The sequence below is a fragment of the Rhipicephalus microplus genome, chromosome 6 (genome assembly GCF_043290135.1).
Source record: "Rhipicephalus microplus isolate Deutch F79 chromosome 6, USDA_Rmic, whole genome shotgun sequence".
Lineage (NCBI taxonomy): Eukaryota > Metazoa > Arthropoda > Arachnida > Ixodida > Ixodidae > Rhipicephalus > Rhipicephalus microplus.
Window position 1 is genome coordinate 167256254 of NC_134705.1, and position 12266 is coordinate 167268519.

The 12266-nt window shown below is 42.4% G+C and overlaps 1 protein-coding gene across 2 annotated transcripts in view; it reads right to left on the minus strand.

The window, feature by feature from the left end:
• Positions 1-1559: 1559 nt before the first annotated feature.
• LOC119167931 (uncharacterized) overlaps positions 1560-12266 on the minus strand; it is a 28918-nt gene continuing 18211 nt past the window's right edge. For both annotated transcript variants that reach the window (XM_075866969.1, XM_075866970.1), the window contains 5 exons: positions 8224-8253; positions 6003-6032; positions 4095-4193; positions 3041-3142; positions 1560-1783 (listed from right to left, as the gene is read on the minus strand). In XM_075866969.1, the coding sequence (XP_075723084.1) occupies positions 1752-1783; positions 3041-3142; positions 4095-4193; positions 6003-6032; positions 8224-8253 (293 nt within the window). In that variant the 3' untranslated portion in view covers positions 1560-1751. The remainder of the gene's footprint in view (positions 1784-3040; positions 3143-4094; positions 4194-6002; positions 6033-8223; positions 8254-12266) is intronic.

Consider the following 12266-nt stretch of genomic DNA (forward strand, 5'->3'; position numbering starts at 1 on the left):
CAAGTTGCTAGTTCTGTAGAAACGTGCAGGCATGCATTAAAGCTGATTATAAGACGCGGCTCAGTGCATTATTTACTTTTGACGATATTGTCTGTGAATTACCCTTGATGTTCCATAAATTAGATCACGAATTACCCGTAAGACCACGGAATGAAAAAAAACTGTAATAGTAAGTTATCGCTCATGTCACATTTTCTGTTCACGTTCTTAGTGTACCCATAAAGTCCCCTTTGATATAAATATCAATCCTATGCGAGCTGTGGCTCCTTCTACACCTATTAACTAAGCAGAATTGCATCATTAGGGATCATTGGAGTGCCAAAATGCTGAGAGGATAAGACGAACAATGCTACAGCGAATTCTAGTCGCGATAAAATCTTCCCCGTCCGGCAATCCTTAAAGGTGAATGCGCGCTTATATTACCTAAATACGGTACAAGGACGTCGGAACTTCTTGAGCCGCAAGAAAGAATAGGATTGAGTTGGCCTTGAGTCTCACCAAAGTTTTAGGCCATAATATTTTTGATGGTTCACTTGAGGTCATAAACAAGACAATGTCACTCTCTGTCTCAATAGATGCCATGATATTTGTGGTGTTCTTGTTAAATACTGCTTTGACCTTAGGTGACATAGTGAAGTTAGTGTACTGTTTAGAGGGCGGCCTGAAAATAAACATTTTTTTATTTTCATAAAAAAATTATCAATGATTCGGCTATTCATGCATGTATCATGCGTTCTGCTTAAGGAGAAAAAAAATGGCAGGGCCCCAAACGCTTTGATACCCATCCACTCATGTCCAGCAGCATATTGCATTGCATTGTTTTGGTGAGCCGACCATGACAAGGGCGGCACATCTACACATAGTGAAGTCAAGCCTGAAGCACACTAATGCGAAGCACACTAACTTGGGCATTTTGTAGTTACAAATGAGGACTCTACGATACATAAAGGGAAATGCCTGCCCAACACATGTTAGCCATCGTCAATTAGCTGAGGCTCTGTTAGAAGCAACCTCTTAAGTGTAATAGTCATATTTCTTTTATCCCTTCAAACTTTTCAGTGTCTTTCCCAATTCCCAGTACTGGTGATAGCATACCTGACTCAATCGGGTTTAATGCTCCTTCCTTTCGTTTAGCTTTGACGTCTGTCTTGTCATTTCTTCATGCAAGAATGCCTGTTAAAAAACAACGACAGCTAGATTTTATTAGCATTAGACTTTCTTTTGCTCTGCACAATGCAACGTCATATTTTGGGTGTGGCTCGGCAAAACAGGTTGGTGTGATATGCTGAATAACGCTTAGTCATGAACAACTTTTAGTTACAGTGAGAGTTACGCCGAGAACTTATGGTTTGAGCTAATATAAAAATCATGGCACAGGCTTTTTTATAAAATAGTTGCCAAGCTTTTATCACTACTATGTCAGGCACAAAGGAGTCAATTATCTCGTATCCCATGGATGACAGCAAAAAAAAAAGAATGAAAAACCAGCAAGGGCCATTACTTACTCTGCTGCTTCACATATGATCAGTTGCCACAACGCGTGGAATCAGTGGCACGTCTTTAGGTAGGAATATATATTGACAAATAAAAAAAGGAGAAATATGAATACAGTGGCTGAACAGATCAGCATTAGGGAACGCAAAACTTGAGGATGCGTTTATGTTCAAACATTAAAATATATAAGCATTCGGTGCTCACTATGTGTTGTAAACATCGTATGTATTATTGAAAATGGCGCGGAAAATATATTATTAAAACCACCGGAAGAGTCCATTGTCTTTCCCTGAAAACGAAAGAACAACTTCAAGTTAATAGAAAAGTCCTTTTTTCGCCACAATACATGGCTATATACATAAAGAACTATTTTTTCACAATATATCTGTAGTCGCAAAGTGTGCAGTTACATGTTTAATAGGGATCTGTTTGTATTCTTGACAAAAGGTTGCCTATTTATTGCCTCACAAAAGCGTTCAAGTATAACGTTTTACCAGTGTGTGACACAACGTAAATAAGAAATTAATATTTCAGCATTGTTCAGGTTTTAATACACTACGCTTCCTCGTTAATCATTTCAAGAGTGTGTCGAAAATATTGTACTAACTTGTCTAAAGTGTAAAATACACAGTATACTAAACTAGGCTACTTTCAAATTAAAATCGAAGTGAAATATTATATACCAATAATAGGAATCAATTTTCATGCATCATTGATGACTCGGAGGTGCAAATTAAAGTGTTCATAATTTTTTCGATTTGTGTGTGATAACAACTTGACACATTTTAGCCCCCGCAGCAAGTTTTTTTAACTCCAATTTATATTACAAATCTAACGCCTTCTGCATCTGTCAGTAGGCTGTAAATTGCACTTGTCATTTTTAATTTTTGCATGAAACTGACCAGATGTCGGTATTTTCAAGCCTAAGTAAGTGCTATACACAGATGAGCAAATGTATCAACACATAGTTTAGTGATACAATCTGATTTATATGTGGCGTGTAACGTCTCAAAATTACCATATGATTATGAGAGACGCCGTAGTGGAGGGCGCCAGAAATTTCGACCACCTGGGGTTCTTTCACGTGCACGCAAATCTGAGCACAAGGGCCGACAGAATTTTCGCCTACATCAAAAATGCAGTCGCTGCAGCCTGGATTCGATCCTGTCACCTGTGGTTCAGTAGCCGAGTACCCTAGCGACTCGACCATCGCGACTGGGCGTGATAAAATCTGTTGCAGTAGTTCTGCTGAGTTGTGGATCGATCCATTCTCTTTCAAGTGGCCTTGAAACTAAGTATCAGTTCAGCAAGATATTGCGGATGTGCACTGCATTTTTGCGCATAGAACACAATCTGCAGAAATTACAAGCACGTTGGCTAAAGATGTTTGCTCGACAGCATAGCCAACGAAATCAATGAAAACATGGAGTCTTGAGCTGTGCCGGAGATAAGGGTGGCTTTGCGTACAGGAGCTACATAATGGTTTACGCGACTTTCAGTACCTTTGGTTAAACACCTTTTTTAGCAAAGCAGCGTTCACACTCACCACAACTGCACAAGCACTCGGTGGCTTCATTCTTGCAAATTGGAATCAGTGGTCTTACGCAGTAAGCTGCCCAAACAGTTTCACATGTTTGAGCTGGTTGCACTGAAATATGGAAGTGAACTGTTTCGGGCAGAAAACCAAGATATAATTTATTTATTTATGATTCGATCCACCGCGTTATGCTACACTCAGTCATAGGTTGCGCAAACATAACGCGCAGGGCCAAACGCTGTATGTATACCAGTCACATCAAACAATAGTCGTGCGTACTTTGTCAGCTGTGTACTTGAAAGCTTTCTTTAATGGTTGGCAGCTTGTAATAAGCCTAGGAATGGTTCGGCTTATCATTTAACTTTCGCGAAGGTTATTTTGCACAAAAATGCTAACCGTCTTGTCTTATATTTCCGCCTGCAATGAGCGATTGATCGAGGAAAGAAGACAGATTGCAAACTCGAGCTGGAAATACCGTAACTAGTGATGATGGCTAGTAGTCTTCACGAAAACTTCACTAACGCGATGGCTGCTGCTACCCCTGTATGACCTACCCCTGGTTGCCAATACACGAACCGGCATGCACACTGCATGTATTAACGTGTGTAACCGCACATTGTCTTGAATACGCGAATGTGTTCATGTGCTCCTAGTATAGAGAAAGGAGTACGCAAATAATAGCTGCGAACTTTCACATTTCCTCAAGTGATCAGCACTACTATGCTGACGGCGATTTATTTCGTATATTTTGTAATCAGCCTCACAAAGTCATGACAAATGGTCACAGCCCTATGGAACATTGCATGCTATGTTTCAGGACCTAGAATCACATAAAACGTGAGACACTCAACGAAGGCAAGGCCAACACATTAGCATCCATTTTATACTGAAATGCTTGTTGAAGTGATGGCTAGAAGTCTGAAGATATTTCGTGCGTTTGTTTGTGAAAGACAATATACTGAAACTTTTTGCCATATGAAATCAGAATTCCGAGTTCAGATGATATGATCTAAAGGCAGCAATAACTTAAAGTAATGAACAGACATGCCATGAAGTTTCTTACCACACATCACTGGTGATTTAATTCCATCTGTAAGCAAGCAGGTCCGTTTAGTCCCGAAGTTGCAGGAGTAGGCATGACCACATAAGTACTTTGGTTTGGCTGGAAGATCACATCAAATAAACTATAATAGACCTCGTACTGCAGCTTTCCATGCTTTATATCACGTATTGTTTGGAAGGCTTATAAGCTAAATGAAATATGTGTATTTTGATCCAGTTATATTTTTTCTTGTATAATAAACATAAAGACGCTGTAAATGGTAACGTCTACATAAGATTGCCTGTAATAAGCATAAAAAAACTACATTGGAGCTGCTTTGGCAGGCTGTTGTTTCGAGAAGTAGTAGCAGTAATTTTTTTCAAGTTTTGTGTGCCAATATGACAACTAATCATACCTTTTTGAACATTTGAATCACAATAAAGTTAATGTTTGTCGAGCATGGTATATTTTCTAGAATCTGTCCGTTTACGCACAATCTTTCAGCCTGAACATTTCGTACTCAAAGGTTCTTTGTGCAGAATTATGTTGTGATATCTCTTCCACTACCTCTAAGTTGTGCCGTATGATTGACGAACAAAAAGGATAGATGGCGCTGTTAAAACAAGAAATTCACAGTATATCCATAGAATGAATGATGCTTGGGGGGGGGGGGGGGAGGAACATACATTTGTCCGTCCCATGCGTGTTCTAATGTGATAGGAGTGGACTGATGAACGGACAGACATACAGACGAACGGACGTTTCGCCCCCCTCATCATTCACTCCGTGAATAAGCTGTAATTTTCTTGTTATATCAGCGTCATCTATCCTCTTTATTCGTGAAATAAACGAAAACCACAAACTCCATGTAGTCATTATTTTACCAACGACATTTACACACAACGCTATCTAGTGACCGCACCATACCCAGTTTCATGTGTCAAAAACACCCGAAATCTCCCAAAATTCCACATCCAGGCTGCGTCGGAAGACTAGTTTCTGAGAGCGTGTTGAGAGTTAAAAAGTATCGCCAGGACGTGGTTAGAAAATTGAGGTGTCGCCCTATATGAACGTGCGACCTATCCGCACCTCCTTACTGCACGACTTCATGGGTGCTGTTCTCAAAGAAAAGGCCTAAATTTTGCTAGTACCTCGTGCGAGTTCACAATGATAACCACACAATCTAAAGAAGAAGAAATGGCGCACCTTGATTATCGCCATGACGATTACTGCATTACGGAAGAGGAGAAACATTGCATGCTGTTGTGGCGAGTGCTACACGAACTGTTTGCCGGACTACTAGCTCAGTAATTAATTTTTTTGCAGAGGCACTATGTTTTTGCGGTGCGTACGATATAGTAAGCAATAGCAATCCGCGTAATGTAAAGCGCCCTTAGCCCGATGACGATGAGATACTGGGAATCGCGAGCGTAACCCAATGACGTGACCGAGACATCGTGCGAGACGAACTGTGAACGTTCTGGCGTTGGTCATGGATTCACGTGGCATCAACCGAGACAACGCAACGTTCGCAAGGTCCCGAGTCAGTCCATTGTGACTATCAAGTTACGAATGCTGCTGTGGAGGGATACATACTGTTTCAACATAATTAAGCCTTTTTGGTAGGCAGCGACTATCAGGCATTCGCAACCAGCCAGAAGGTAATGTTTACCAGCTATCTGGTAAACATTAGTACCAAAATAATGCTATAAGATTGTGCTTTACATTGTCCACACACATGACTGCGTTATAGCAGATGGTGATATATTAACATTCATATCATGATGGGCTATCAAAGCTCCGTGAACATGGAATGACATTGAAAACAGCCGGAAAGAGCAATTTTGCTTCTTCGGTTATGTATGAAGACTGAAATGAAATAGAAGTAGGCTACTGAGAAAAAAGTAGACATAAAATCAAAAGCCTCACTTTTTTCTGGGCTTGGAGCAGTGCCTCCCACTGTAAGAAAAAAAGGTCCCAGATTAGGTACCTTCAGCTCTGTTCTGACTGAACAGACAGTTGGATTGGGCGTGTTGGTATAGCATCATAAAGGGTGCTTACCAGCGCAAACGACCGGGCAGGAGGGGACAGGAGAAGAGACCAGACAGAGTGCTGTCTCGTCTCTGTCTCGTCTCTGTCTCGTCTCTTCTTCAGCGCTCTGTCTCTGTCATCAGCGCTCGTCTCGTCTCTTCTCCTGTCGTTTGCGCTGGTAAGCACCCTTTATGTTCTGACTGGTTTGCAGTGGCTTAAGTTAGTTACTATGCTCAAGGCCTTTCCAGCTTGGCTTTTCTGACATTGTTCTCTTCTTCTTTTGAGTGAAAAAAATCTAAGTTAATGAAATCTTTGCGATTCCAAGCAACCGAAGCTTTTGCAGAGCAAGCACTTATGAGATAAATTGCAGAAGGGTATCTTGAAGGGTTATTTGGTACATGATACTGAGAGGAACAGCGCAAAAACGGGACGGAGAAAAAATGAACACACAACAGAAGCGCTGCTGAACAACTGTGTGTAAATTTATACACCGCAAATTATATAGCTGAAGAAGGAAAACGGTTTCTACATCTGCAATAAAAGGAAATCACAGGTTTTTTTTTTGGCTGCTTATGGTTCATTTCTAGCATCGCATCACGAGAAAGCCATTTTATTGTCGTAATAACTTGCTGCATGACACGCTTCGCATTTTATGCATGCACACATCAACATGCAGAAAACAAAACAAATAGACCTAACCAGGCATATTTTATGGCGGTAATAGCCAAGGAAAAGTTATTTTAACTATACTGTGAGAAAGTTATCCTTCTTAGCACTGTTCATTTACAAATACACCCCACTGCTCAGCGAATATTCAGAAGAAATACATGGTCTTTCATCGTTGTGTTGAAGTAACCTCATTATATGCGAAAGGAGTATTTTCTTTCAGTAATTACAGCTGTTGCAGGTAAGAACCCAGGTTCACACGCTTGATAAAGCAATAATATAAATTTTTACATTAGAATGCACCGTTGTAGGTAAATACTTGAGTGGGAATGCTCGAAGCCACGCTTTTTTAGCACGTTAGAAAAAAAGAAGCGTGGCTGTCCAACACTTGGCATGACGTAGCACGCGAGGATAGGGGATGTGAAGAAGCCCGCAAAATTTGTAGAGGGCGTTCGATTAGCCATAAGTGTTCATTGTCAACAAGGGAAACTTCAGCCAATTGCGCATAGTACCTTGCACATCCAATGTGTGTGCGCCACGACTCAGCTAAATGATAAATAGTGACATAAAGATAAGTTACTATTTTGCAAAATTTTGATTTATGGTGTGATGAATACATAGCAAGTGCACCTGTTGTAAATGACCTACATAGTTAATAACGGCTGTTAAAAAAGCCAATTGCCTAACTTTCGCTCTACCAGTGCCATGTGTCCTGGGCAAGGGTAGCGTCGTTTTTTTTTTTACAAAATCACTTTTACGGAAACTAGAGACAAACGTCACGTCATTTGATATTTCTTGGAAAGTTCGTGTGTGATGTATGTTATAAATGTGAGAACAATGCCCTAACTAGGGTATCGCAAATCATCCCGTTGCGATATGTAACATGAGATATGGTGTTCATTCTTCTTGAAAAGTTCCATAGTTAACAGAGACTTTTGCAAGAAATAAATTGTTGGCAGTTCAGCGCTCTGTCTCGTCTTCTCTATCCACTTGTATTGTTTGCTCTGTTAAGCACTCTTTATTATGTTATAGCAACACGCTTAATTATACTGTCTCCTATAGTTAACAGCCCAGACACATCACAAAACTAATCAACTAATCACTGCCCTGAACGAGCACGACGTCCAGTGCACCATCATTACGCTCGACATCAAATGTCCAGTATTTTGTTCATTCTTTGCTCTGGCTGCGTTTACAAAGCGCGCACTTGAAGATCTATCCCATATATTCAACTATAGCTCTGCAAGCACGTGTTCAAAGACAGAATGGTGTCTTCATTTTGGCAAAGCACTTATGCACAAGCGAATTGCGTAGAACATCGTTTTCTAAACCTAAAAAAATGCCGCCCAAGTGAAATTTATGATTGCCGTGAAAAATTTTAATGTGAGAACCACGTGAGTGCATTAAAAAGTATACCAAACGAGTGCAATTAAAAACGAAAAATAAAACTCACATCCTGGTGGATATTTTGTTTCCCCTTGCACTAAAAGAGAAATAACAAACAGAAATGTTACCCTTGGTGCGCCTGCAGCTTGACCTAAATGTTTTGTATCTGCACTTAGTTTTTTGCTAACCTAAAAGTTGAAGCTAAAAGAAATTGGTGCCTTTGAACATGTGTAGTATTGCGATCAATTAATTGATATGCAGGGTCTGACGTCACAAAATCACCATATGATAATGAGAGACGCCGTAGTAGGCGGCTCCGGAAATTTCAACTACCCGGGGTTCTTCAACGTGCACCCAAATCTGAGCACACAGGCCTCAGCATTTTCGCCTCAATCGGAAATGCAATCACCGAAGCCGGGATTCAATTCCGCGACCTGCGGGTCAGCAGCCGAGTGCCTTCGCCACTAGACCACCGTGGCGGGGCATGTAGTGTTGTGTTTTGACATCATTTTAAGGGACAATTAACGTCACAACATCTGTAGCGGCATGATGTTTCTTCCTTGCTTGAAGCTATGACACATTTGATCAAGGGTCTTTTGAAACATACTTCTTCCTTCCTTGGACTTCTTCAACTGTCTCTCATACTTCCCATCTCCCTCCATCATAGGAATCGGTATAACACGTAAGTGAAACTTGTCCTTACAGAAATAGTTGAGTGTTTACTACCATTGATAGCTACTACCATTACTATGATAGCTACTACCATTACTACCACTGATAAAAGAGAGCTTGAACATTGTCTAGTGGTGTCTGGCAGTCATAGCACTGTTTAACGTTGATGATCTTTGTTGACGCTTGATGGTAGATCTGTGTTCTGTCGACGAATGCCATGGTCAGTAATTAAGCAAATTCTTGTAATCACAGAAGCTTTTAGTAGGGGTTTCGTGAGAGCTGTGTCTGAGAAAGCGGTGTGACAGCCAGAAAAGCGTCACTGATTGGAAGCCGGACTTGGCTCGCCTGCTCGTGGTATGTTATTGTTTTATGGACACCACTGTCTGATCAGGGGTAAACGCTACGCACGTCATCTCTTTCCCGTTTGCTGACTGCAATTTCACGCGGAGTGAGCGTGAGTTGGGAACGTCGAGTTACGGCGACGCTCTAGTATACACTCTGGCCACGTGAAGCAGTCATGCGTCGCAGATAGGCTTTTGAGGGCGAAGCTTCCTATGCCACTGGTCGTGCGTCTGCGATGTATGTAGTAGTAGTGGTAGTAGTAGTAGTAGTAGTAGTAGTAGTAGTAGTAGTAGTAGTAGTAGTAGTAATAGTAGTAGTAGTAGTAGTAGTGTTAGCGTCCTCTATCCCGCTTTTGGTAAAATTTAGGGTGTCGCCGGTATGGCCGTAAAAAGGTGAAAATAGATAGAAGACACAACACACGACTCATGCACTGTTAGGAAAATAGAAACAAAACAACGCTGTATTTAATTAAGAAAACTAGGCTACATATTACTCGCGCAACCGTTCAATTCCGCACATCGCACAACGCACAACCGCTCAAGTCGCTCGCAATTCGCAGACTCTCGTTCGTTCGCCGTTCTCGCTTCGTCTCTGGCTCTTCCCGCGCTTTCTCGCTCTCCTCTCTCGACCGCAGATCCGAGCACACATACGCGCACGCTGACACAAACGCGCACGCACCACACACACACACACGCACGCACACGCACGTGCACAAATTGTTCCACGAAGTCAGTGGTAGAGGTCCGTCGCTTAGCCATTCGGGGAAACAGAGTCGAACGTCCCACAGGCCACGGATGCACAAAGGGACATGTTTCTCTCTTCTTGCACCCGAACTGGCAAGGTGCATTAAAGCGGGCCGCCGCCTTTGTGCTGACCCGGCGCCCGCAGGTCTGGAAGGCTCGCCGATCGCTGCTGCCCGTAAACAAGGACGGCCCCCTCGAGTGACCAACGGACACTCGCACGGCACAACACACGCAAAAAGAAATAAATAAAACAAAACTTGGAAGATTTGAGGCAGTCGCGTACAGTAGCTATCCACCTTCTCGGCCAGACTAGAGGAGTGGCACGCGCGCACCCTTTTCTATTGAGGAAGAAAGCCGCTCAAGTTAATCATAAATAAAAAGATGGTTGTTTCTGATGAAATAACTTATAGAGACGAGTATCGGTTACTTAGTCTTCAATAAAATTTACGTTGATTGTGATGCCTACTAAAAAAAAACTAGTATCAGAAAGACATACTTTGAGCACTATCTGACCAGTAAGGGTTGCCACGTTAAACTCGCTGGGCGTAACCTCCTCGGTTTCAGCAAGGTTTAGTAAGACTCAGTGCCATGAATATAGGGAAAAGCGAAAGTATATAGTAATGAACTAGAGGCGGTGAAAGGTGGGAAGTAGACGCGAAGCGCAGGCCGCAAGTGCGCGAGTGCCACCTGGTGTTTTGTCTTTGGAATGTCCACTGGGTGGCGGTACTTTTGTATGCTGAATATATGATGAAAAGATGTGAGATGACGGTACTTAGAGTGTTCAGTAGATGGACGGACGCGCGGATGGACACAGTGATGAACACACGAATGAACGCAAAGGTGAACGCACCGATGGACGCACAGACGGATGGACACGTGGACGGGTGCACGGACGGATGCACGAACCGACGCGTGGATGGATGTATGGACGCATGGATGGTCGCACGAACGGACGCATAGATGGACGCATGGACGCACAGATGGTGGCACAAATGAACGCGCGGATGGATGGAAGCAAGAATGAACGGATAGATGGACGCTTCACCCCACTCTTCCGCATGCAGTCCATGGATATGCTGTGATTTTTGTTTGGCATGAATGGAGTGAGGTCGACCCTAGGTGTAAGGTCATGATCTGACCGCATGTTACTGCACCGACAAAATAGCGCTTCTGTAGAAAACGCTCCGAATCGATTGATTGATTTGTGGGGTTTAACGTCCCAAAACCACGATATGATCATGAGAGACGCCGTAGTGTAGGGCTCCGGAAATTTCGACCACCTGGGGTTCTTTAACGTGCGCCCAAATCTGAGCACACCCGCGACCTGCGGGTCAGCAGCCGAGTACCTTAGCCACTAGACCACCGCGGCTGGGCAACGCTCCGAATCGAACGAACCTGCAGAAACGTTAACTTGAAGAAAGTAATCGTGGATTTCGTGATCATGATGCATTACTTCAACTTAGCAAGTTCACTGTGAGAAAACATGGGAAAGTACAAAAGGCCCGTTTTTCGAGGTTGAAGAATATGTGACGATGGTACAGTCAACAAAGAAGAAAAATTACCATGTCGAAGTGGATAGCATGCCCAGCGTCTTTTGTCGCGGAGCGAGAGGTCAGTGGTTCGATGACCATTGACTGAACTTTTTTCTTTGTCATCTGACCATGTGCATTTTTTGACGTCATTTCCTTAACGGAAATATGTCACTGATATCTTAGTGGACCTCGTCATAAAACACTGTCCAGTCAAAAAAACTACTCAAATTGATTTAAATTCTAAGCCATCACTACGTGTATCCTCCAGAACATCTGATGTCTGATCAAAGCTGAAAACTTATGTGTAAATCAATGTGTAAGATAAGGTTTTTTAAACAATTCAGTAGAAATATAATGCGCCTATATGTTCCCAGTTATTGCCACAGTTGTTATTCGAGATGCTTCTCCACGGTGGTATAGTGACTAAGGTACTCGGCTGCTAACCTTCAGGTCGCGGGGTCGAATCCCAGCTGCAGCGGCTGCATTCTTGATGGAGGTGAAAATGCTATAGGTCCGTGTGCTCAGATTTGGGTGGAAGGTAAAAAACCCTAGGTGATCAAAATTTCCGAAGCCCTCCACTACAGCGTCTCTCATAATAATATGGTGCTTTTGGGACGTTAAACCCCACATATCAATCAAATCAATCGAAGGTAATTCATAAAGACATGGGCGCCAAAGAGGTTACTGAATTTATGTCACGCGATGTGACGACACAGCGAAATCATAGTGACGTCCCATATTTTTTTGACCTCTCACGTTATAATGACGTCATAGGTTCATTTCATCGCATTATGGTGATTTCTTTACATCAGCTGTGTTGA